At 49.9% G+C, this 27,500-nt stretch overlaps 1 protein-coding gene across 3 annotated transcripts in view; it reads left to right on the plus strand.

Moving 5' to 3' along the window:
* The window catches only part of TMEM95 (transmembrane protein 95), a 137,474-nt gene extending 110,793 nt beyond the window's left edge, over positions 1-26,681 (plus strand). For all 3 annotated transcript variants that reach the window (XM_068271962.1, XM_068271960.1, XM_068271961.1), the window contains one exon: positions 26,538-26,681. In XM_068271962.1, coding sequence (XP_068128063.1) covers positions 26,538-26,586 — 49 coding nt within the window. In that variant the 3' untranslated portion in view covers positions 26,587-26,681. The remainder of the gene's footprint in view (positions 1-26,537) is intronic.
* Positions 26,682-27,500: the final 819 nt, after the last annotated feature.

Raw genomic sequence — 27,500 nt, forward strand, 5'->3', positions numbered from 1 at the left:
CACAATCGATTATGAACGAGTGAAAAAAATGTCGTCCGAATGAATTTTCGCCGAACCAAAATGTGGATTTTCTTGCTGGTTGTGACAGGAAGCAAAGATTAGTTCGTTGATGGTGTAGTGAACGATGTACATGTATTACAATATTTCACTTCCGATCAGAATTTCTGATCGCCCGAACGATTTTTCGCTAGAAATTGGACTGCTAGTGGCCAGCTTAAGACGTGATGAAGTGTAAGAGGAAAGCCATCAGTGCCCTGAAATGTAACAAAAACTGCAAAAATGTCATCAGACGCGCAAAACTGGAAGCGGGAAAAACAGTGGCTAGTGACAAAAAGTCAAATCCCCAAAAGGTTTACAAACATATAAACACTAAAAGAAAGACGGTAGAGAATATAGAACTTTTACACGATCAGGCGGGAAACGTGATTTGTGGAGGACAGAGCCATAGCGGAAATGTGAAAGGATACCTGAAGTGACATGTGACATGATGAGATAGACATGTGTATGTATAGAGCCTAGCACACAAATAACTAGGCTGTGTTCCTTTTTTTCTTTCTCTGTCTGAAAGAGTTAAACATCAGTTATGCAAGTGGCTGACTCAGTCCTGACTCAGACAGGAAGTGACTACAGTGTGACCCTCACTGATAAGAAAACTATAAATCACTTTCCTAGCACAAAATGGCTTCCGACAGCAGGAAAGAGATAAAAAGGGTCAATAGTTTATAGATTTTAGCTCTGGCATACTTCAATGAATGTGTCATTGAGCAGAGACAATGAAAAAGTAAAATCTTAAAAAGTATATTTAAACATAAAATAAAACTGTGGAATATCTTAAAAAGTCATTTTTAGGAGAAGGAAGATAGCTACTGTCACGGATGGTTGCGGGGCCGCAGACGCGTCCTGGAACCGCCCGTGAAGAAAAAGCAATCGCACTCGATGCTCTGCATCGATTGCGCTTCAGATCAATAGAATCTGGATTTATTGTGTAGGAGAGTCTGCAGTCTTTTCTCAGCAGAGAGATAGCCATCTGCAGAGAGTCCCTGGCTTCAAGCTGTGCTGATGGCCCATCCATCAGGTATAGGTGACAAGCACCATGACCGAAGCAATCTAGAGTGGGACAACTCAGACACTCGGGCTCCTTCCCCCAGCAGGGGAGCCGACATGTGGTTTGCTGCTGCCAGCTTCAAAAGGACCTCACCTAGGAATGACCTGCTATCAATCCCAGATGTAGATCATATTCCATAAACTGCTATATGTGTCATATTTTCTGTGTTGCCAGGCTGGCAGGCCCTCCAAACTAACAGAGCATGTAGGGCCCTGTCTGTTGCTGGTTCTGAGAACATTTCAGAACATTCTGAGGTAAAGACTGCCAGTTAGGCAGTTCGAAAGTGCCCTGATGATACCACAGGGGTCCAACCCCTCATGTTTGGTATCAGGCTGCTGGGTACATCGAGGCAGACCTGAAAATATTAGTAAATCTGCCCTGACCTGTACGGTTCTGTGAGATAGAGCCCATATATGGTTAAGGTATGATTTCTGGTTCCCAGGACAAGGGGAGGACTCATCTCATGTTCTAAGGGGGTGTGTGGCCCCGCCCTCACTCCCTCCTACTGGATCAGGGGCATAAGAATGGCAGAGGACCCAAACTCAGGGTCCTCCACCCTGAAACATCATCCTGATCACATCTGTGCCAGCTTGAGGATATGCTGGCATCCACCTGGTCTGAACTCTGAACTTTGATTGAAACCAAGAACTTTATGATTCTTCCCACAAAAAGGAGATCTTTCCAGGAACTAAGTATTTTTTCTCCCTTCTTTTATTTTTCATACTGGCTATTACTGTTTTAATAATTGTTGATTTTAATAATTGTCTGTATATATTAATTATTTATATTGTTTTCAATAAACAGACGCTATCGTTAGTTGTTGTTCTAGCTACCCTACTATTCAGCACGCACACAACTGAACCAGACCTCTAAAGAGACGTTACTATTGTTTGTTGTTGGCTAGACAGAATACAGCGTGTTTTAACCGTTTTTATTCGCAGGACCAGTCAGTCAGTAAATCGGGTCCACTGGCCCATACCAGTGGTGGTGGCAGATACCCTGGAAAAGTGTGAAGGTTGTAATTACCCATATCTCACAGGCTCCCTTCTGGTTTGCGGTTTGTCCCAACGGTTCCTGCGCATTGACTGCGACCAGAGTTCGCACGATCCGTGCGCTGGCACCGTTTGGAAGGCCATTTGCGGTCTGACCACCAGGGCTCCTGTGACAGCTACAATCGTTTATTTCATTAGTTTCTTTTTGCCTTGAGTGTCCTTTAAATGCTTGCCTTGTGTCTGTCTTTACCAAGGTGAGGCCTTCAGCTCATAATATGGCCCCGGGTTGTTCCCAAACTGCCTTATATCAGCATGGATTGCCTAACACAGGAAGGTGTGCAGGAAAAATGACATAAGATTACGATAGACAAGACACCCGGTCCAGATGGCATCCACCCCTCCCCGGGTATTCCTGTAGAGTGACCAGACGTCCCGGATTGCCCAGGACGCGTCCCGGATTGCCCGGGACGCGTCCCGGATTCGGGGTCCGCTGTCCCAGGCTTAATGAGGTCCCGGGAAACGTCCCGCTTTCAGCAGCGGGACGTCCCGGCCTCGGGACTCTGTCCACTCTCTCCTCAATGAACTGGCAGCGGCGTCTATAGACGCCGTGCCAGTTCATTGCCTGCAGCCCCGCTCCAGCCTCCTACTGCAAGATGGCTGCCGAAGCCCTGTACTGGAGACTATTTGTGTCTCCAGTACAGGGCTTCGGGCGCCATCTTGCCGTAGCCCTGTCAGCGCGGGAGACTGCAGGAGAAGTAAGACGATCCCAGGAGCAGCGCGCCAGAGGCCGGAGACTTCTGCCAGGTGAGTAAATCAATGCTTTCTTTTCCAGGTGAAATGTTTGCCCGCATTGTTTCTTTTACAGGTGAAATGTTTGCCTGCATTGTTTCTTTCCCAGGTGAAATGTTTGCCCGCATTGTTTCTTTTACAGGTGAAATGTTTGCCCGCATTGTTTCTTTTCCGGTGAAATGTTTGCCCGCATTGTTTCTTTTCTGGTGAAATGTTTGCCCGCAGTGGGTTTCTTTTCTGGTGAAATGTTTGCCCGCAGTGCGTTTCTTTTCTGGTGAAATGTTTGCCCGCATTGCGTTTCTTTTCTGGTGAAATGTTTGCCCGCAGTGCGTTTCTTTTCTGGTGAAATGTTTGCCCGCATTGCGTTTCTTTTCTGGTGAAATGTTTGCCCGCAGTGCGTTTCTTTTCTGGTGAAATGTTTGCCCGCAGTGCGTTTCTTTTCTGGTGAAATGTTTGCCCGCAGTGCGTTTCTTTTCTGGTGAAATGTATGCCCGCATTGCGTTTCTTTTCTGGTGAAATGTTTGCCCGCATTGCGTTTCTTTTCTGGTGAAATGTTTGCCCGCATTGCGTTTCTTTTGTACTGACATGTTGCCCGCATTGCGTTTATTTTGTACTGACATGTTTGCCCGCATTGCGTTTATTTTGTACTGACATGTTTGCCCGCATTGCGTTTATTTTGTACTGACATGTTTGCCCGCATTGCGTTTATTTTGTACTGACATGTTTGCCCGCATTGCGTTTATTTTGTACTGACATGTTTGCCCACATTGCGTTTATTTTATACTGACATGTTGCCCGCATTGCGGTTATTTTGTGCTGACATGTTGCCTATTGCATTTATTTTCTGGTGTCCGGGGTAACCGTTACTGCATTTATTATTTAATGGTCATAGATGGCTATGTTTGCTGCTTTGTGGTTACGGTATACTATTAGCATCACACAGTTTCTGCACATTCATGATGCAAAGTCTCGTTTGTCCACATCATGGCGTAAACACTGCTTTCTTATGCCTCGCTGTTACATCATTACGTTAGCTCCGCCCATACAATGTCATGGCCACGCCCCCCCCCCAATCTTCAGCGCTGCGCGCTCCTCAGTCCTCCCCACTTTTCGCCGCGCCGCCCCCCCCCCCCCCCCCCCCCACGCCCCCTCCCCGTCCCAGGTTGGACCCACAAAAATCTGGTCACTCTAATTCCTGACATACACTAGATTCACACACTCACCCTGTACTGTACAGCTGACAGTCTGTTATGTCAGTGTGAGTTAGTGCTGAGTAACAGCGGGGAGTGACAGGCAGCTGGAGGAAGAGAAGGATTATTGGGGACAATGGATGATGCAGCCGGAAGCCGGGAAGTGACGCCAGTATTGCTTGTGTATGACTCCTCAGAACCTGTCGGGTGAGTTCCTCTTCCTGCATTGTCTGTTCTCAGGAGATATCCTGGCATAGCACAGCCACACCTGGCCCCCCCGGAACACCCTGTACACACACCAGAGAGAGGGGGGCCCCAGGCGCTCTCCTGCACACAGGGATATGCACCTGGGCCTCCCGGAACACCCTGTACACACACCGGAGAGAGAGGGGCCCTGGGGGCTCTCCTGCACACAGGGATGTGCACCTGGGCCCCACGGAACATGCTGTACACACACCAGAGAGAAGGGGCCCCCGGGGCTCTCCTGCACACAGGGATGTGCACCTGGGCCTCCGGTACATGCTGTACACACACCAGAGAGAGTGGGGGCCCAGGCGCTCTCCTACACACAGGGATGTGCACCTGGGCCCCCCAGAACACCCTGTACACACAGCAGAGAGAGAGGGGCCCCCAGGGCTCTCCTGCACACAGGGATGTGCACCTGGGCCCCCGGTACACGCTGTACACACACCAGAGAGAGGGGGGCCCCAGGCGATCTCCTGCACACAGGGATGTGCACCTGGGCCCCCCGTAACATGCTGTACACACACCAGAGAGGAGGGGCCCCAGGTGCTCTTCTGCACACAGGGATGTGCACCTGGGCCTCCTGGAACACCCTGTACACACAGCAGAGAGGAGGAGCCCCCAGGGCTCTCCTGCACACAGGGATGTGCACCTGGGCCCTTCATATACGCTGTACACACACCAGAGAGAGGGGGGCCCCAGGCGCTCTCCTGCACACAGGGATGTGCACCTGCCCCCCCCCCACCGGAACACGCTGTACACACACCAGAGAGAGGGGCCCCCGGGGCTCTCCTGCACGCAGGGACATGCACCTGGGCCTCCTGGAACACCCTGTACACACAATAGAGAGAGGGGGGCCCTGGGCGCTCTCCTGCACGCAGGGATGTATCAGCTGTCACCGCAGTGTTATTGGAAGCTGAGGCCGGCTGTGTAGTTTGGTTGGCAGCGGTGGGATTCATGCCAAGACAGACAGGAAGCGCGGCGCTGTGTGCCAGGATCACACCGTGTCCTCTGATAATGATCAGTGTCACTGGGTGTTATATAACAGGAACACGTGACAACAACAAGATATATATAACACCTTCCGCAGGAGTCTGCCCCGAGCGATAGCTATGGCGCTCCTCAGGGTGGCGCTACAGCAAGACTGTTATATAACAGCAACACCACAAGATATATATATACAGCACCTTCCGCAGTAGTCTGCCCCCAGCGATAGCTATGGCACCGCAGCTTAGGGTGGCGCTGCACTTATGGGTAGCCCCGGGCTTGTGGGCAAGACTGTTAAATAACAGCAACACATGACAAGATATATATAACACCCCTCCGCCAGAGTCATATCTGCCCCCAGCGATAGCTATGGCGCTCCTCAGGGTGGCGCTACAGCAAGACTGTTATATAACAGCAACACCACAAGATAAATATATATATATATACTAGCTGGACGCCCGGCATTGCCCAGGTATGTATTTGGCTGGTGTTGGCCCCACCCCTTTTCCTAACCCTAACACACAATTTCTTAATTACTTAATGACCAAGTTTGTGAGCTTTGCGGTCTTTGGCATCAATAATTTGCATTGAAATAAAATAAATCTGATTGGCTGTGGCTCCACCCCTTTTCTGAATTTGAAGCCACATCACCCAATGGCCAAGTGTACCAGGTACAGGTGATTAACAGTGCAAGAGGCTTGTGCCATTAACAGTGCAAGAATGGAAGCAATTAAATACTCCCCTTAAAAATCAATAGGTGGATTTTGATTGGCTTTTGTACGCTCCACCCACCTTTCTGAATATTAATTCCAGTCACCCAGTGATGAACTGTGCAAAGTTTGAGAACCCTGCCATTAACAGTGTAAGAATGGCTGCAGTTTACATTTTCCCAATGAAATTTGTATTTTTCTCCACCCACTGATTTCTTGACATTGTTCAGGTATATATTTGGCTGGTGTTGGCTCCGCCTACTATTTCTAACCCTAACACACAATTACTCAATAACCAAGTTTGCGAGCTTTGCGGTCTTTGGGATCAATAATTTACATTGAGATTAAACAAATCTGATTGGCTGTTTGTGGCTCCACCCCTTTGTCTGAAATTGAACCCCAGTCACCCAATGACCAACTGTACCAGGTTTAAGGCTTGTGCCATTAACAGTGCAAGAATGGCAGCAATTACATATTCCCCTTGAAAATCAATACGTGAATTTTGATTGGCTTTTGTAGGCTCCACCCACTTTTCTGAATATTAACCCCAGTCACCCAGTAACCAACTGTGAAAAGTTTGAGAACCCTACCATTAAAAGTGTAAGAATTGCTGCAGTTTACATTTTCTCAGTGAAATTTGCATTTGTCTCCGCCTACTGATGTCCCGGCATTGCCCGATTATTTATTTGGCTGGTGTTGGCTGTGCCCACTTTTCCTAACCCTAACACACAATTAATCAATTACTCAATGACCAAGTTTGTGAGCTTTGCAGTGTTTGGCATCAATTATTTGCATTGGAATGAAACAAATCTAATTGGCTGTTTGTGGCACCACCCCCTTTCTGAAATTGAACCCCAGTCACCCAATGATCAACTGTACCAGGTTTGAGGCTTGTGCCATTAACAGTGCAAGAATGGCAGCAATGTAAATATTCCCCTTGAAAATCGATAGGTTAATTTTGATTGTCTTTTGTAGGCTCCTCCCACCTTTCTGAATATTAATCCCAGTCACCCAACGAACAACTGTGCAAAGTTTGAGAACCCTGCCATTAACAGTGTAAGAATGGCTGCAGTTTACATTTTCCAGTGAAATTTGTATTTGTCTCCGCCCCCTTTTTGGTTATGGGGATAAAACGTATCCTATACTTTATTCCAGGTAATGCACTATGTGTGTGCCAAATTTCATCCAAATCCGTTCAGCCATTTTTGTGTGATCGAGTAACAAACATCCAAACATCCGAACTTTCCCATTTATTATATTAGTAGGATATATACCACCCCTCCCCCGCCAGAGTCCTATCTGCCCCCGAGCGATAGCTATGCCACCACAGCTCAGGGTGGCGCTGCACTGGCGGGCAGCCCCAGGCTTGTGGGCAAGACTGTTATATAACAGCAACACAACAAGATATATATAGCGCCCCTCCACCACTCATATCTGCCCCCAGCGATAGCTATGGCACCGCAGCTCAGGGTGGCGCTACACTGATGGGCCGCCCTGGTTAAGGAGGCAAGACTGTTATATAACAGCAACACAACAAGATATACAGTGGCTTGCAAAAGTATTCGGCCCCCTTGAAGTTTTCCACATTTTGTCATATTACTGCCACAAACATGAATCAATTTTATTGGAATTCCACGTGAAACACCAATACAAAGTGGTGTACACGTGAGAAGTGGAACGAAAATCATACATGATTCCAAACATTTTGTACAAGTCAATAACTGCAAAGTCGGGTGTGCGTAATTATTCAGCCCCCTGAGTCAATACTTGGTAAAACCACTATTCTGTTTCAGCTGCTGTGGCTATGTAATTACTGATCCCTAGACTGTCCCAAGTCCCAGTGGAATGGCAATAACTTACATAAGGGCAGTATCCACAGATAGGCGACTCAATGGACGACACAGATGAAGATCTTGAAGAGGTTTAATCTTGCAGTGTAGATCTTACAGTGACAAATTCCATAGGTCAAAACGAAGTAGCTTTACCAGGTACAGAGAGAAGATGCAGCACATGCTTACAGATACTTGTCTGAAGAGATACTGACTATGGGAGGAGTGGCTACATGGGTGGAACAAAACTACAGGGAAGGGAGAGGAACAAACTAGCTACAGGCAAACTTAGCTGATGAACATCATAACACAAGTCCATGTATGTGGGACACAACACTCCCCGCCTGAAATCTTTAGATTTCACTAATATTATAGCAACATTAGTCTAATGTTAAGTCCATAGTTCAACAAACTTGTCCTTAAAAAACCTGTAAAAGAAAGCAAACAGCAATAAACATAACAAACTTTGCTTGAGTAAGTCTCAGTAGGTTTTCTTGACAAAGTTCTTGTAACACAACCCATCTTCAAGTCAGGGAGGCCACAATATGTCAAACCTCATCTGACTCACAATTGTAATCCAAGGGATAAACAGTTTCCAGGAGTTTCAGTTCTTGCCTTGACCTGAAGAGTGTTCTTCATGAGGTAGTAGCAACACCACCTCAGTAACAGGTCTGAAGAAGATTTTAGTTGTACCTCCTTTGGTAATCTTGACTTCGACCTTCCTCACCTTCCCATCTTCACTGGGAATGGCTTTGACAATAAGTCCAGTTGGCCAGTCATTGCGAGAAACGTCTTTATCTCTCAGTAGCACGAGGTCTCCTTCTTGAAGATTTGGCTTAGTCTCTTGCCATTTATGGCGGCTCTGAAGAGTATGCAGATATTCCTTCCTCCAACGGCTCCAGAATACATTTGCCAGATGTTGAACCTGCTTCCACTGACGTCTGTGAATGTTAGAGCAGTCCAAGTCCACGGGTGGTAGTGGGATGTTGCCAACCTTCTGAGTGAGAAGTGTTGCAGGAGTTAATATTGTTGGAGAATCTGGATCTGAGGACACGGGTACTAGTGGTCTTGCATTAATTATTGCAGAAACTTCAGCTAGTAGAGTAGTCAATGTCTTGTGGGTAAGTCGTCCTGAGTCTAACAACATGGAATTTAAGATTCGCCTTGTAATTCCGATCATGCGTTCCCAGGAACCTCCCATGTGGGAAGAGTGAGGGGGGTTAAAAACCCATGAACATCCACTGTTTTTGAAGAAATTATCCAGTTGTAGTTCCTTGCAGGCTCCAACAAAGTTGGTTCCACAGTCAGACCTGAGTTGCTTGGCAGGACCTCTAATGGCGAAAAATCTTCGAAGAGCATTGATGAAACAGGAGGAGTCCATAGACTCAATTACCTCAATATGCACGGCTCGTACACTTAGGCAAGTAAACAGTACGGCCCATCGTTTATTGTTAGCCATGCCACCACGGGTCTTGCGTGCACAGACCGACCATGGGCCAAAGACATCCACTCCGACATAGGTAAAAGGTGGGTCAGTGCTCAGTCTGTCTATCGGGAGATCAGCCATTTGCTGATGATGGTGAGTTCCTCTCAACCTACGACACTTAACACACTTGTGAAGCACTGAAGAAATGCATCTTTTCATTCCGGTGATCCACAAACCTGCTGATCTGACAACACCTTCAGTAAACTGTCGGCCTTGGTGCTTCACTTGTTCATGGTAATGCCGAACTAAAAGAACAGCTACATGGTGACTGCCAGGCACAATGACTGGACTTTGCTCCTTGCTGGAAAGGTTGGCTTTCCCAATCCGACCTCCTACACGTAACAACCCATGTTCATCAATGATTGGATTTAACTTTAGAAGAGGATTGTTTTTGGGAAACTTGCAGTTTTCCATGATAAGGTTGATCTCTTTTGTGTAGCTCTCCTGTTGCACACATTGAAGTATAATTTCTTCAGCATGAGAGATTTCTTCAAAGGTGGGATGGTTCTTACAAATGTGCCAACCACGGCACTCGAGTGGCATTCCAGAATTACCCTTGAAGCAGCAAACAATATGTCTCAGGCGTGCAATGACACGGGTTATAGATGACCATGTGGAGAATCGCTGGAAGTGGTGTGATCCAAGTGTTTTCTTCTGATGTATGGTAGTATAAAGAGTGATACTTTCAGGTCTGATTTCCTTGTCAACTTCAGAATCTACTAAGTTAAAAACATCAGTAGTGCTGGACTCAGATTTATCATGTAGGAAATCTGGAGGCCGTAGCCAGTTTGACTTTGCAAGTTCATTTGCTGGTAATGCTCTAGTGCCATGGTCTGCTGGGTTCTGATTGGTTGAAATGTAATGCCATTGTTGTGGTGTGGAAAACCTTCGGATACGTTCTACTCTGTTGCTGACATACACATAGAACCGTCTGGTTTGGTTGTGTATGTACCCGAGCACAACCTTGCTGTCAGTGTAGAAGTCAAAGGAATCAATCACAGTGTCCATTTCACTCTTTATGGTTTCTGCCATTTCTACAGCTAACACAGCTGCACAGAGTTCAAGCCTTGGAACAGTGTGTCCAGACCTTGGTGTTAGCTTAGTCTTACCAAGGAGAAACCCCACAGAAGGTCTGTTATCAAGTCCAGTAAGACGAAGGTAGGCTACAGCTGCAATCGCCTCAACAGATGCATCTGAAAAGATGTGGATTTCTTTATTTTTAGCAGAAGCTAGGGAGATGGATGTGTAGCAGCGTGGGATTTGGAGATTTTGCAGTGCCTTTAAGGAATTCTTCCATGTTTCCCATGCCTTCAGCTTATTATCGGGTAGCGGAGTGTCCCAGTCTACCTTCTCCAAAGTGAATTGTCTCAACAGAAACTTTCCTCGGATTGTCACTGGAGCTACAAATCCCAAAGGGTCGTAGATACTGTTGACGACCGACAAGACTCCCCTTTTTGTAAAGGGCTTATCACAAGTTGACACTTGAAAAGTGAACGCATCTCGCTTGATATCCCAGAGCAAGCCAAGACTGCGCTGCATGGGAAGGTCTTCAGACCCTAAGTCAAGATTCTTTAGGTTAATAGCATAGTCATCTTTGTGGAAGGCCTTCATTACCTTGTTACTGTTTGAGATGATCTTGTGGAGTCTGAGGTTGGCCACAGACAACATTTCTTGAACTCTGCGTAGAAGGTCAATGGCTTCTTCATCTGTAGGAAAAGATTTAAGTCCATCATCCACATAGAAGTTTTTCTCCACAAAATGACGAGCATCAGTTCCATACTCTTGTCCACCTTCTTGGGCAGTTCTTCTCAGTCCGTAGATTGCTACTGAAGGTGAAGGACTGTTCCCGAATACATGCACCTTCATGCGGTAGTCTATGACCTTGTCATTTAAGTCATTGTTTCTGTGCCATAGAAACCTAAGGTAATTTCTGTCCTGCTCACGGACAATGAAGCAGTGAAACATTTGTTGGATGTCAGCCATTACTGCTATAAGCTCTTGTCTGAATCGGATTAACACTCCTATAAGGCTGTTGTTCAAGTTGGGCCCAGTAAGAAGAACATTGTTCAAACTGACTCCTTCATATTGAGCACTCGAGTCAAATACTACTCTAATTTGACTAGGTTTGCGGGGGTGGTACACACCAAAGGATGGAAGATACCAGCATTCTTCTCCCTCCTTCAATGGTGGAGCAGGTTCAGCGTGATCATTTTCTAAAACCTTCTGCATAAAGGATACAAAATGTTTCCTCATCTCTGGTTTCTTCTCAAAGGAACGTTTTAATGAAGCAAATCTGGACACTGCTTGCTGACGGTTGTTTGGCAGTCTCTCTCTAGGTGTACGAAAGGGTAGAGGGGCTACCCAACTGTTTTCTTGGTTTTGAGTGAATTCCTTATCCATGATCTTGAGAAACTCTTTGTCTTCAATGGCAAGTGCTGGTTTTTCGTCATTACTAGTTGTAATGAACACTGTGTCACCAATGCAATCTTCCTGGTGATGGAAGATGGGTTTACTGTCACTGGTGATGTTGAATCTCTCTTTAACACTGTAATGATAAGGACATGGTTCGAAAAGAGTTTTGCGCCCATTAGGTAGAATGTAAGTTTTGCAAGAAGAAATGTTGGTAGCTCTTTTCGTTCTGTTTACACACACATTTCCAATGACAACCCAGCCAAGATCAAGGCGCTGGGCATACGGAGCATCATGGGAACCATTTATTTGCTGGCGTGCTTTATGCACCCTTAGAATGTCTCTGCCGAGCAAAAGAAGAATTTCTGCATTTTCATCAAGTGGTGGTAAGTGTTTGGCGACAGCTCTTAAATGTGCATGATGAAAGGCAGCTTCAGGTGTAGGGATCTCTTCTCTGTGGGAAGGAATCTGGTTGCATTCAGCAAGGGTAGGCAGTGGCAGTTCTATAGTACCATCAAGAGAAGCTATCATGAATCCATTAGCTCTTCTCCCTGTCACTTCTGAAACACCTCCACATGTGCCAAGTGTGTATGGCAGGGAATCTCCTATAACTCTGAAGTAATCAAAGAATTGGGACTTAGCAAGTGAGTGATTGCTCTGATCATCCAGAATTGTATATAGTTTCATGGCTCTTTCAGGCTGTCCCTTGGGATACACTCTGACTAGGCATATCTTTGCACAAGACCTGTCACAAAGATCTTCTCCACAAACCTCAGTGCATGTAGAAGAAATTAAAGTAGAGTCTGCTGTCTGGTTTGCATTCTCCCCGCCATGATTTGTGGCAGGATCAGAATCTGCAGAAGAAGAGGTATGCTGAAGTGGATGGAGCGCTTGTACATGGGTGTTGCTTCCACAATCTTTGCATTTGATTTCAGCCTTACACTCTTTTGCAAGATGTTCGGTTGAAGCACAGCACTTAAAGCAAATCCCAAGTTTCTTTAAAATTTCTCTGCGTTCTTGCAATGGCTTTTTCCGGAACCCATGGCAGTTCTTAAGAGCATGTGGTTTCTTATGAATTGGACATTGGCGATTGGGATTATCTGTTTTATCTCCTTGTCTGCCCCTTTCAGGGTTATCAGCAGGATCAGGTAGCACATTAGTCTTTTTAACTGACACGGGACCCCTGTGACTCCTGGGTTTATTCAAAGCAAATTTGTCTTTAGCGAAATTTGAACCCGAGATGTTTGACTCATTGAAAAAGAAGCTTGGATCATTCTTGGTTTCTGCAATGTTCTTGATGAAGTCACAGAAGTAGAAGAATGGTGGGAAAGAAACCTTTTTCTCTTTCTTGTACTTTGAACCCATGGTTGCCCACTTCTCCTGTATTCCATATGGCAGTTTTGCAGCAATTGGATTCACACCATGGGCAGTGTCAAGATAGCTAAGGCCTGGGAGGTGAGGATCTGCCTTAGCAAGCTGTAGTTCAAGCAAAAGATCACTCAGTTCCTGAAATTTCTGATTATCCTTACCAGATATCTTGGGAAAGTCTTTCAACCTTTTAAGCAGAGCATCTTCTACAGCTTCCGGACTACCATAACTCTGGTCTAGGCGTTCCCAAGCTGCATGTAGGCCTGCAGATGGATTGTCAACATGAACAGCTTTCAGTCGCTTCACACGTTCTCTTGACTGAGGGCCTAGCCACTTTATCAACATGTCAAATTCTTCACCAGGAGGTATTCCCAGGTCGTTTATTGCAGCCTTAAAGGTAGACTTCCATCCTCTATAATTTTCAGGGTGGTCATCGAAGCTTGTGAGGCCAGTGCTTGTGAGCTCACGGCGAACCATGTATCTAGCTAGGTCTGACACATCAGCACATGGTGGCCTAGGAAGGTATGGATTTGCATGGGGGTTTAAGCCAGGAACAGGTTGAAAGTCCATTGCTATGGCAGGATGTGATTCAGAAGTAATGTTGTTTTCAGGAAGCATATCAGTAACATGAAGAGGTGATGGTAGCTTGGCTTGGATGCTGGTCCCTGGGTTGACAGCCGGATACTTAGTAGTCTGAGCATTGTGAGGCAAGATGCGGCTTGAGGGCCCATCTTGATGTGCAGAAGGACCAGAAGGTTTAAGGTCTTGCTTGGACACAATACGTTCAGATGGCTGATGTCTTAAAGGAGTGTCCATGTCGTCAGGCGCATCAAAGGGTGCAGAGAGATTGCTGTTCTGGTTGAGGACATAGTTCTTTGTGCGCTCCATGGGATCTTCTGAATTTGCCATGCTGACACTGTCTAAATCACTTCCAACAGCTTGTTCTAAAACTCTTAACTTTGCTTCTGCAGTAGCTTGCTCACATTTTCTTTCTAGAGCTTCAATTTCAACTTTCTTGCGGGCAGCTTCTGCTTCCATTTCTGCTTTCTTGCGGGAAGCTTCTGCTTCCATTTCTGCTTTCTTGCGGGCAGCTTCTGCTTCCATTTCTGCTTTCTTGCGGGCAGCTTCTGCTTCCATTTCTGCTTTCTTGTGGGCAGCTTCTGCCACCATTTCTGCTTTCTTGTCTGCGAAGGCAGCTCGCACCTTGGCAGCCTCTACCTCTGCACGAGCCCTTACAAGTTCACTAAGGGTGGAACTTCTTGAGTGGGATGATCTTGAAGATCTCTTTGTGTGTCTAGTAGATGTGGAGCGATGAGATGCAGTTTCTTGCAGCTGTGTAATTCTTGCTTCTACATTAGCTTTAGTTTCAGACACCTTTATATTTCTCTCCTGGTTCAGATGTTCAAACCTTTTTAGTTCTTCTAAAGATTCTTCTGTGTTTGTGCTCCTTAGGAATGACATGTACTTAGTGCAGAGCCTCTGATAACTTTCATATGCAGACTTGAAGTGTAAGAGAGCGCCCTCTAGTTGTAGTACTCTCTGGCTAGGCTGTGTGACTTCAGACATGTAATGCACAGTCCTCTCCCAGAGGTGTGTTAGATCAACTGAGAACTCCTCCATTGTAACTTCAAAGTTTTCTTTAGATTTCCAAGAAAGTTTGGTTATACGTCTAGGTCTGACACTTGCTTCTGTCATTATATCTGCATTTTCCTCTTGCAGCAGAGTGTCAGGCATTTGCTGATCATCAGTGTTTTCAGCTTGGCTCAGAGGGAACACTTGTTCAGCCATGGGTGTCAGGTTACAGGGAGCTGGCTGTGTGTGGGATGATACAATGTAACAGTACAGGGTGTCAGGTTACAGGGAGCTGGCTGTGTGTGGGTTGATACAATGTAACAATTTTCAGCAGGCGGGAACAGGAGAGATGTTCTGCAGAGAGAAATGCTGCCTCTCTAGCTTCACAGTGCAGGCTTAATAGCAGTATTCAGAATACACAGTTTTACACAGTTTATAATGCAGACACAGTCTATATTCCCACTGGCCTCCTCACAGATCACTGTAACTGTAGTAGTTCTGAGTGAGATGCTGAGCAAGTTCTGTAGTATGCTGGATGCAATGTACTGCAGTCTGTAGTGTGACTAGCAGGGCTCTCAGGCTGCTGAATATCACAGTGATGACTGTATGGTCTTCTATTCGTTTTGACTATTCTGTTTCAGCTGCTGTGGCTATGTAATTACTGATCCCTAGACTGTCCCAAGTCCCAGTGGAATGGCAATAACTTACATAAGGGCAGTATCCACAGATAGGCGACTCAATGGACGACACAGATGAAGATCTTGAAGAGGTTTAATCTTGCAGTGTAGATCTTACAGTGACAAATTCCATAGGTCAAAACGAAGTAGCTTTACCAGGTACAGAGAGAAGATGCAGCACATGCTTACAGATACTTGTCTGAAGAGATACTGACTATGGGAGGAGTGGCTACATGGGTGGAACAAAACTACAGGGAAGGGAGAGGAACAAACTAGCTACAGGCAAACTTAGCTGATGAACATCATAACACAAGTCCATGTATGTGGGACACAACAACCACCTTTTGCAGCAATTACAGCTGCCAGTCTTTTAGGGTATGTCTCTACCAGCTTTGCACATCTAGAGACTGAAATCCTTGCCCATTCTTCTTTGCAAAACAGCTCCAGCTCAGTCAGATTAGATGGACAGCATTTGTGAACAGCAGTTTTCAGATCTTGCCACAGATTATTGATTGGATTTAGATCTGGACTTTGACTGGGCCATTCTAACACATAGATATGTTTTGTTTTAAACCATTCCATTGTTGCCCTGGCTTTATGTTTAGGGTCATTGGCCTGCTGGAAGGTGAACCTCCGCCCCAGTCTCAAGTCTTTTGCAGTCTCCAAGAGGTTTTCTTCCAAGTTTGCCCTGTATTTGGCTCCATCCATCTTCCCATCAACTCTGACCAGCTTCCCTGTCCCTGCTGAAGAGATGCACCCCCCGAGCATGATGCTGCCACCACCATATGTGACAGTGGGGATGGTGTGTTCAGGGTGATGGGTCCATCTGAAAATGGCGCAGGGAGAAAAATGACGCACCGTTCTGCCGATAAATGTATCATAAAATGATATTTACCGTATTAATGTAAATACATTAAAACGGTAAATAGCGTTTTATGATACATTTATTGCAGAGCGGTGCGCCATGAAAAAACACAAAGGGGCTGCTAGTATAGGCAGCGAGGGTCGGGGCAGAGAGAGGCAACGGGAGTCGGGGCAGAGAGAGGCAGCGGGGGTCGGGGCAGAGAGAGGCAGCGGGGGTCGGGGCAGAGAGAGGTCCCTCTATAAGCTCAGCATGTGACTGGCCACCAGCAGAGAGTCAGTAGTGGAATGTTCCATGTGATTGGGGAGCCTCCTGCCTCCCCCTCTATAAGCTCAGCATGTGACTGGCCACCAGCAGAGTGTCAGTAGTGGAATGTTCCATGAGATGGGGGAGCCTCCTGCCTCCCCCTCTATAAGCTCAGCATGTGACTGGCCACCAGCAGAGCGTCAGTAGTGGAATGTTCCATGTGATTGGGGGGAGCCTCCTGCCTCCCCCTCTATAAGCTCAGCATGTGACTAGCCACCAGCAGAGTGTCAGTAGTGGAATGTTCCATGTGATTGGGGGGAGCCTCCCGCCTCCCCCCCTATAAGCTCAGCATGTGACTGGCCACCAGCAGAGAGTCAGTAGTGGAATGTTCCATGTGATTGGGGGGAGCCTCCCGCCTCCCCCCCTATAAGCTCAGCATGTGACTGGCCACCAGCAGAGTGTCAGTAGTGGAATGTTCCATGTGATTGGGGAGCCTCCTGCCTCCCCCTCTATAAGCTCAGCATGTGACTGGCCACCAGCAGAGTCTCAGTAGTGGAATGTTCCATGTGATTGGGGGGAGCCTCCTGCCTCCCCCTCTATAAGCTCAGCATGTGACTGGCCACCAGCAGAGTGTCAGTAGTGGAATGTTCCATGTGATTGGGGGAGCCTCCTGCCTCCCCCTCTATAAGCTCAGCATGTGACTGGCCACCAGCAGAGTGTCAGTAGTGGAATGTTCCATGTGATGGGGGAGCCTCCTGCCTCCCCCTCTATAAGCTCAGCATGTGACTGGCCACCAGCAGAGTGTCAGTAGTGGAATGTTCCATGTGATTGGGGAGCCTCCCGCCTCCCCCTCTATAAGCTCAGCATGTGACTGGCCACCAGCAGAGTGTCAGTAGTGGAATGTTCCATGTGATTGGGGGAGCCTCCCGCCTCCCCCCCTATAAGCTCAGCATGTGACTGGCCACCAGCAGAGTGTCAGTAGTGGAATGTTCCATGTGATTGGGGAGCCTCCTGCCTCCCCCTCTATAAGCTCAGCATGTGACTGGCCACCAGCAGAGAGTCAGTAGTGGAATGTTCCATGTGATTGGGGGGGGGTCTAATGCCTCCCCCTCTATAAGCTCAGCATGTGACTGGCCACCAGCAGAGTGTCAGTAGTGGAATGTTCCATGTCATTGGGGAGCCTCCTGCCTCCCCCTCTATGAGCTCAGCATGTGACTGGCCACCAGCAGAGTGTCAGTGGTGGAATGTTCCATGTGATTGGGTGCCTCCCGCCTCCCCCTCTACAAGCTCAGCATGTGACTGGCCACCAGCAGAGTGTCAGTAGTGGAATGTTCCATGTGATTGGGGGGGTCTCCTGCCTCCCCCTCTATAAGCTCAGCATGTGACTGGCCACCAGCAGAGCGTCAGTAGTGGAATGTTCCATGTGATTGGGGAAGCCTCCTGCCTCCCCCTCTTTAAGCTCAGCATGTGACTGGCCACCAGCAGAGTGTCAGTAGTGGAATGTTCCATGTGATTGGGGGGGTCTCCTGCCTCCCCCTCTATAAGCTCAGCATGTGACTGGCCACCAGCAGAGTGTCAGTAGTGGAATGTTCCATGTGATTGGGGGGAGCCTCCTGCCTCCCCCTCTATAAGCTCAGCATGTGACTGGCCACCAGCAGAGTGTCAGTAGTGGAATGTTCCATGTGATTGGGGGGAGCCTCCCGCCTCCCCCCCTATAAGCTCAGCATGTGACTGGCCACCAGCAGAGAGTCAGTAGTGGAATGTTCCATGTGATTGGGGGGAGCCTCCCGCCTCCCCCCCTATAAGCTCAGCATGTGACTGGCCACCAGCAGAGAGTCAGTAGTGGAATGTTCCATGTGATTGGGGGGAGCCTCCTGCCTCCCCCTCTATAAGCTCAGCATGTGACTGGCCACCAGCAGAGTGTCAGTAGTGGAATGTTCCATGTGATTGGGGGGGTCTCCTGCCTCCCCCTCTATAAGCTCAGCATGTGACTGGCCACCAGCAGAGTGTCAGTAGTGGAATGTTCCATGTGATTGGGGGGAGCCTCCTGCCTCCCCCTCTATAAGCTCAGCATGTGACTGGCCACCAGCAGAGTGTCAGTAGTGGAATGTTCCATGTGATTGGGGGGAGCCTCCTGCCTCCCCCTCTATAAGCTCAGCATGTGACTGGCCACCAGCAGAGTGTCAGTAGTGGAATGTGCCATGTGATTGGGGGGAGCCTCCCGCCTCCCCCCCTATAAGCTCAGCATGTGACTGGCCACCAGCAGAGAGTCAGTAGTGGAATGTTCCATGTGATTGGGGGGAGCCTCCTGCCTCCCCCTCTATAAGCTCAGCATGTGACTGGCCACCAGCAGAGTGTCAGTAGTGGAATGTTCCATGTGATTGGGGGAGCCTCCTGCCTCCCCCTCTATAAGCTCAGCATGTGACTGGCCACCAGCAGAGTCTCAGTAGTGGAATGTTCCATGTGATTGGGGGGAGCCTCCTGCCTCCCCCTCTATAAGCTCAGCATGTGACTGGCCACCAGCAGAGTGTCAGTAGTGGAATGTTCCATGTGATTGGGGGAGCCTCCTGCCTCCCCCTCTATAAGCTCAGCATGTGACTGGCCACCAGCAGAGTGTCAGTAGTGGAATGTTCCATGTGATGGGGGAGCCTCCTGCCTCCCCCTCTATAAGCTCAGCATGTGACTGGCCACCAGCAGAGTGTCAGTAGTGGAATGTTCCATGTGATTGGGGAGCCTCCCGCCTCCCCCTCTATAAGCTCAGCATGTGACTGGCCACCAGCAGAGTGTCAGTAGTGGAATGTTCCATGTGATTGGGGAGCCTCCTGCCTCCCCCTCTATAAGCTCAGCATGTGACTGGCCACCAGCAGAGTGTCAGTAGTGGAATGTTCCATGTGATTGTGGGAGCCTCCCCCCTCCCCCCTATAAGCTCAGCATGTGACTGGCCACCAGCAGAGTGTCAGTAGTGGAATGTTTCATGTGATTGGGGAGCCTCCTGCCTCCCCCTCTATAAGCTCAGCATGTGACTAGCCACCAGCAGAGAGTCAGTAGTGGAATGTTCCATGTGATTGGGGGGGTCTCCTGCCTCCCCCTCTATAAGCTCAGCATGTGACTGGCCACCAGCAGAGTGTCAGTAGTGGAATGTTCCATGTCATTGGGGAGCCTCCTGCCTCCCCCTCTATGAGCTCAGCATGTGACTGGCCACCAGCAGAGTGTCAGTGGTGGAATGTTCCATGTGATTGGGGAGCCTCCCGCCTCCCCCTCTACAAGCTCAGCATGTGACTGGCCACCAGCAGAGTGTCAGTAGTGGAATGTTCCATGTGATTGGGGGGGTCTCCTGCCTCCCCCTCTATAAGCTCAGCATGTGACTGGCCACCAGCAGAGCGTCAGTAGTGGAATGTTCCATGTGATTGGGGAAGCCTCCTGCCTCCCCCTCTTTAAGCTCAGCATGTGACTGGCCACCAGCAGAGTGTCAGTAGTGGAATGTTCCATGTGATTGTGTGGGTCTCCTGCCTCCCCCTCTATAAGCTCAGCATGTGACTGGCCACCAGCAGAGTGTCAGTAGTGGAATGTTCCATGTGATTGGGGGGAGCCTCCTGCCTCCCCCTCTATAAGCTCAGCATGTGACTGGCCACCAGCAGAGAGTCAGTAGTGGAATGTTCCATGTGATTGGGGGGGTCTCCTGCCTCCCCCTCTATAAGCTCAGCATGTGACTGGCCACCAGCAGAGTGTCAGTAGTGGAATGTTCCATGTGATTGGGGGGAGCCTCCTGCCTCCCCCCCCCTATAAGTTCAGCATGTGACTGGCCACCAGCAGAGAGTCAGTAGTGGAATGTTCCATGTGATGGGGGAGCCTCCTGTCTCCCCCTCTATAAGCTCAGCATGTGACTGGCCACCAGCAGAGAGTCAGTAGTGGAATGTTCCATGTGATTGGGGAAGCCTCCTGCCTCCCCCTCTATAAGCTCAGCATGTGACTGGCCACCAGCAGAGCGTCAGTAGTGGAATGTTCCATGTGATTGGGGGGAGCCTCCTGCCTACCCCTCTATAAGCTCAGCATGTGACTGGCCACCAGCAGAGTGTCAGTAGTGGAATGTTCCATGTGATTGGGGAGCCTCCCGCCTCCCCCTCTATAAGCTCAGCATGTGACTGGCCACCAGCAGAGTGTCAGTAGTGGAATGTTCCATGTGATTGGGGGAGGCCTCCTGCCTCCCCTTCTATAAGCTCAGCATGTGACTGGCCACCAGCAGAGTGTCAGTAGTGGAATGTTCCATGTGATGGGGGGAGCCTCTTGCCTACCCCTCTATAAGCTCAGCATGTGACTGGCCACCAGCAGAGAGTCAGTAGTTGAATGTTCCATGTGATTGGGGGGGGGGTCTCCTGCCTCTTCCTCTATAAGCTCAGCATGTGACTGGCCACCAGCAGAGTGTCAGTAGTGGAATGTTCCATGTCATTGGGGAGCCTCCTGCCTCCCCCTCTATGAGCTCAGCATGTGACTGGCCACCAGCAGAGTGTCAGTGGTGGAATGTTCCATGTGATTGGGGAGCCTCCCGCCTCCCCCTCTACAAGCTCAGCATGTGACTGGCCACCAGCAGAGAGTCAGTAGTGGAATGTTCCATGTGATTGGGGGGGTCTCCTGCCTCCCCCTCTATAAGCTCAGCATGTGACTGGCCACCAGCAGAGCGTCAGTAGTGGAATGTTCCATGTGATTGGGGAAGCCTCCTGCCTCCCCCTCTTTAAGCTCAGCATGTGACTGGCCACCAGCAGAGAGTCAGTAGTGGAATGTTCCATGTGATTGGGGGGGTCTCCTGCCTCCCCCTCTATAAGCTCAGCATGTGACTGGCCACCAGCAGAGCGTCAGTAGTGGAATGTTCCATGTGATTGGGGAAGCCTCCTGCCTCCCCCTCTTTAAGCTCAGCATGTGACTGGCCACCAGCAGTGAGTCAGTAGTGGAATGTTCCATGTGATTGGGGGGGTCTCCTGCCTCCCCCTCTATAAGCTCAGCATGTGACTGGCCACCAGCAGAGTGTCAGTAGTGGAATGTTCCATGTGATTGGGGGGAGCCTCCTGCCTCCCCCCCTATAAGCTCAGCATGTGGCTGGCCACCAGCAGAGTGTCAGTAGTGGAATGTTCCATGTGATGGGGGGAGCCTCCTGCCTCCCCCTCTATAAGCTCAGCATGTGACTGGCCACCAGCAGAGCGTCAGTAGTGGAATGTTCCATGTGATTGGGGAAGCCTCCTGCCTCCCCCTCTTTAAGCTCAGCATGTGACTGGCCACCAGCAGAGTGTCAGTAGTGGAATGTTCCATGTGATTGGGGGGGTCTCCTGCCTCCCCCTCTATAAGCTCAGCATGTGACTGGCCACCAGCAGAGTGTCAGTAGTGGAATGTTCCATGTGATTGGGGGGAGCCTCCTGCCTCCCCCTCTATAAGCTCAGCATGTGACTGGCCACCAGCAGAGTGTCAGTAGTGGAATGTTCCATGTGATTGGGGGGAGCCTCCCGCCTCCCCCCCTATAAGCTCAGCATGTGACTGGCCACCAGCAGAGAGTCAGTAGTGGAATGTTCCATGTGATTGGGGGGAGCCTCCCGCCTCCCCCCCTATAAGCTCAGCATGTGACTGGCCACCAGCAGAGAGTCAGTAGTGGAATGTTCCATGTGATTGGGGGGAGCCTCCTGCCTCCCCCTCTATAAGCTCAGCATGTGACTGGCCACCAGCAGAGTGTCAGTAGTGGAATGTTCCATGTGATTGGGGGGAGCCTCCTGCCTCCCCCTCTATAAGCTCAGCATGTGACTGGCCACCAACAGAGTGTCAGTAGTGGAATGTGCCATGTGATTGGGGGGAGCCTCCCGCCTCCCCCCCTATAAGCTCAGCATGTGACTGGCCACCAGCAGAGAGTCAGTAGTGGAATGTTCCATGTGATTGGGGGGAGCCTCCTGCCTCCCCCTCTATAAGCTCAGCATGTGACTGGCCACCAGCAGAGTGTCAGTAGTGGAATGTTCCATGTGATTGGGGGAGCCTCCTGCCTCCCCCTCTATAAGCTCAGCATGTGACTGGCCACCAGCAGAGTCTCAGTAGTGGAATGTTCCATGTGATTGGGGGGAGCCTCCTGCCTCCCCCTCTATAAGCTCAGCATGTGACTGGCCACCAGCAGAGTGTCAGTAGTGGAATGTTCCATGTGATTGGGGGAGCCTCCTGCCTCCCCCTCTATAAGCTCAGCATGTGACTGGCCACCAGCAGAGTGTCAGTAGTGGAATGTTCCATGTGATGGGGGAGCCTCCTGCCTCCCCCTCTATAAGCTCAGCATGTGACTGGCCACCAGCAGAGTGTCAGTAGTGGAATGTTCCATGTGATTGGGGAGCCTCCCGCCTCCCCCTCTATAAGCTCAGCATGTGACTGGCCACCAGCAGAGTGTCAGTAGTGGAATGTTCCATGTGATTGGGGAGCCTCCTGCCTCCCCCTCTATAAGCTCAGCATGTGACTGGCCACCAGCAGAGTGTCAGTAGTGGAATGTTCCATGTGATTGTGGGAGCCTCCCCCCTCCCCCCCTATAAGCTCAGCATGTGACTGGCCACCAGCAGAGTGTCAGTAGTGGAATGTTCCATGTGATTGGGGAGCCTCCTGCCTCCCCCTCTATAAGCTCAGCATGTGACTGGCCACCAGCAGAGAGTCAGTAGTGGAATGTTCCATGTGATTGGGGGGGTCTCCTGCCTCCCCCTCTATAAGCTCAGCATGTGACTGGCCACCAGCAGAGTGTCAGTAGTGGAATGTTCCATGTCATTGGGGAGCCTCCTGCCTCCCCCTCTATGAGCTCAGCATGTGACTGGCCACCAGCAGAGTGTCAGTGGTGGAATGTTCCATGTGATTGGGGAGCCTCCCGCCTCCCCCTCTACAAGCTCAGCATGTGACTGGCCACCAGCAGAGTGTCAGTAGTGGAATGTTCCATGTGATTGGGGGGGTCTCCTGCCTCCCCCTCTATAAGCTCAGCATGTGACTGGCCACCAGCAGAGCGTCAGTAGTGGAATGTTCCATGTGATTGGGGAAGCCTCCTGCCTCCCCCTCTTTAAGCTCAGCATGTGACTGGCCACCAGCAGAGTGTCAGTAGTGGAATGTTCCATGTGATTGTGTGGGTCTCCTGCCTCCCCCTCTATAAGCTCAGCATGTGACTGGCCACCAGCAGAGTGTCAGTAGTGGAATGTTCCATGTGATTGGGGGGAGCCTCCTGCCTCCCCCTCTATAAGCTCAGCATGTGACTGGCCACCAGCAGAGAGTCAGTAGTGGAATGTTCCATGTGATTGAGGGGGTCTCCTGCCTCCCCCTCTATAAGCTCAGCATGTGACTGGCCACCAGCAGAGTGTCAGTAGTGGAATGTTCCATGTGATTGGGGGGAGCCTCCTGCCTCCCCCCCCCTATAAGTTCAGCATGTGACTGGCCACCAGCAGAGAGTCAGTAGTGGAATGTTCCATGTGATGGGGGAGCCTCCTGTCTCCCCCTCTATAAGCTCAGCATGTGACTGGCCACCAGCAGAGAGTCAGTAGTGGAATGTTCCATGTGATTGGGGAAGCCTCCTGCCTCCCCCTCTATAAGCTCAGCATGTGACTGGCCACCAGCAGAGCGTCAGTAGTGGAATGTTCCATGTGATTGGGGGGAGCCTCCTGCCTACCCCTCTATAAGCTCAGCATGTGACTGGCCACCAGCAGAGTGTCAGTAGTGGAATGTTCCATGTGATTGGGGAGCCTCCCGCCTCCCCCTCTATAAGCTCAGCATGTGACTGGCCACCAGCAGAGTGTCAGTAGTGGAATGTTCCATGTGATTGGGGGAGGCCTCCTGCCTCCCCTTCTATAAGCTCAGCATGTGACTGGCCACCAGCAGAGTGTCAGTAGTGGAATGTTCCATGTGATGGGGGGAGCCTCCTGCCTACCCCTCTATAAGCTCAGCATGTGACTGGCCACCAGCAGAGTGTCAGTAGTGGAATGTTCCATGTGATTGGGGAGCCTCCTGCCTCCCCTCTATAAGCTCAGCATGTGACTGGCCACCAGCAGAGAGTCAGTAGTTGAATGTTCCATGTGATTGGGGGGGGTCTCCTGCCTCTTCCTCTATAAGCTCAGCATGTGACTGGCCACCAGCAGAGTGTCAGTAGTGGAATGTTCCATGTCATTGGGGAGCCTCCTGCCTCCCCCTCTATGAGCTCAGCATGTGACTGGCCACCAGCAGAGTGTCAGTGGTGGAATGTTCCATGTGATTGGGGAGCCTCCCGCCTCCCCCTCTACAAGCTCAGCATGTGACTGGCCACCAGCAGAGAGTCAGTAGTGGAATGTTCCATGTGATTGGGGGGGTCTCCTGCCTCCCCCTCTATAAGCTCAGCATGTGACTGGCCACCAGCAGAGCGTCAGTAGTGGAATGTTCCATGTGATTGGGGAAGCCTCCTGCCTCCCCCTCTTTAAGCTCAGCATGTGACTGGCCACCAGCAGAGAGTCAGTAGTGGAATGTTCCATGTGATTGGGGGGGTCTCCTGCCTCCCCCTCTATAAGCTCAGCATGTGACTGGCCACCAGCAGAGCGTCAGTAGTGGAATGTTCCATGTGATTGGGGAAGCCTCCTGCCTCCCCCTCTTTAAGCTCAGCATGTGACTGGCCACCAGCAGTGAGTCAGTAGTGGAATGTTCCATGTGATTGGGGGGGTCTCCTGCCTCCCCCTCTATAAGCTCAGCATGTGACTGGCCACCAGCAGAGTGTCAGTAGTGGAATGTTCCATGTGATTGGGGGGAGCCTCCTGCCTCCCCCCCTATAAGCTCAGCATGTGGCTGGCCACCAGCAGAGTGTCAGTAGTGGAATGTTCCATGTGATGGGGGGAGCCTCCTGCCTCCCCCTCTATAAGCTCAGCATGTGACTGGCCACCAGCAGAGTGTCAGTAGTGGAATGTTCCATGTGATTGGGGAGCCTCCCGCCTCCCCCTCTATGAGCTCAGCATGTGACTGGCCACCAGCAGAGTGTCAGTAGTGGAATGTTCCATGTGATGGGGGGAGTCTCCTGCCTACCCCTCTATAAGCTCAGCATGTGACTGGCCACCAGCAGAGAGTCAGTAGTGGAATGTTCCATGTGATGGGGGAGCCTCCTGCCTCCCCCTCTATGAGCTCAGCATGTGACCGGCCACCAGCAGAGTCAGTAGTGGAATGTTCCATGTGATTGGGGAGCCTCCTGCCTCCCCCTCTATGAGCTCAGCATGTGACTGGCCACCAGCAGAGTGTCAGTAGTGGAATGTTCCATGTGATTGGGGGAGCCTCCTGCCTCCCCCTCTATAAGCTCAGCATGTGACTGGCCACCAGCAGAGTGTCAGTAGTGGAATGTTCCATGTGATGGGGGAGCCTCCTGCCTCCCCCTCTATGAGCTCAGCATGTGACTGGCCCCCAGCAGAGTGTCAGTAGTGGTATGTTCCATGTGATTGGGGGAGCCTCCTGCCTCCCCCTCTATAAGCTCAGCATGTGACTGGCCACCAGCAGAGTGTCAGTAGTGGAATGTTCCATGTGATGGGGGAGCCTCCTGCCTCCCCCTCTATGAGCTCAGCATGTGACTGGCCACCAGCAGAGTGTCAGTAGTGGAATGTTCCATGTGATTGGGGAGCCTCCCGCCTCCCCCTCTATAAGCTCAGCATGTGACTGGCCACCAGCAGAGTGTCAGTAGTGGAATGTTCCATGTGATGGGGGAGCCTCCCGCCTCACCCTCTATAAGCTCAGCATGGGACTGGCCACCAGCAGAGTGTCAGTGAAACCATCAGGGAAAGGGAATGATACACAGTGTCTGCCTGGGGCTGTAGATTTGTCAGATTGGGAGGGGAAGCTATTGTCATGCGCACAGCTGACTTCCTGTTTGTCTGGTGACTGGCATTGTAGGCCCTGCAGGCAGCCCATGCTGATATCACAGGACAATAGACATCCTGCCCTGATATCCCTCTGAATAGGAGATTGAGTTTCACTCTAATCTGGTGTTACCGGGGCCAGGAGCTTGCACTCTAATGCCCTTGCTGCTGCTTACACTACAGCTGCTGTTATTATTACTATTATCATGTTTATTGTTGTTTTCCAGATACTGCAGAGTGAGGCGGAGGAGGGACCCGGAGGAGAAGATACAGTGACCCCCTACCCCGATATTGGGGTCCCGGTTATGTGGTGTTATTGGGGGTCCCGGACGGACTGATTTCATAATAAACAGTTTCCCTTCTTGTGAAAATCTCTGGGGTGTTGAGTTTGAATTTTCCCTGATCGTAATTTTACATCTAAATCCGCAATAACCTTGTGTAATGGTAATGCGCAATTTCACACACATTTGTTAATTCGCACATAACTGTAATTATGTTACGTCATTCGAGATTGCCCAAGAATGGCAGATGTGATATTCAGTGTATAGCACAGCTACATTGTCATTCACTGAGATTAATAACGATCTTCTCAAACGCGACTAGCGCTCTCCTCTACGTGTGTCTGGGCTGCGCACAGATATTGCTGCAATTTACACAACAGACAGTCACTACGGCTGCGCTCAGAACATCGCAAAACATGGAAAATAACGGAAGGAATGGGGGACACAAACCACAAGGTAAGTATAGGGGACTAAAAGTAATAGGCTGCTCTGGGGGGGTTATATGCTGCTCGGGGGGTAATAGACTGTTCTGGGGGGAGAGGGGGGAGGGGTAATGTGCTTCTGTGTGGTGGTGGTGGGGGGGTATATGCTGCTCGGGGGGTCCGGTGTAATATGCTGCTCTGGGGGTCTGTGGCTGAGCAGTAGCACTGTATGTGGCCTCTGTAGTGTCCTATTTCAGGGAGGGGACAGGTGCACACAGGTGACCCAACTAGACAAACACAGAGAGAGAGAGACCTCCACCAACCAGAGACACTGACCAGAGGGACAGCTTTATGCTCAGAGACTGCAGAGAGAGACTGCTCAGGGACTGGCCAGACTGCAGAGAGATCCCACCACCGGGCACAGAGACTGCAGAGAGAGAGACTGCAGACAACACAGAGAGAGAGAGACCTCCACCAACCAGAGAGA

This window comes from Hyperolius riggenbachi, chromosome 3, assembly GCF_040937935.1.
Source record: "Hyperolius riggenbachi isolate aHypRig1 chromosome 3, aHypRig1.pri, whole genome shotgun sequence".
Taxonomy (NCBI): Eukaryota; Metazoa; Chordata; class Amphibia; order Anura; family Hyperoliidae; genus Hyperolius; species Hyperolius riggenbachi.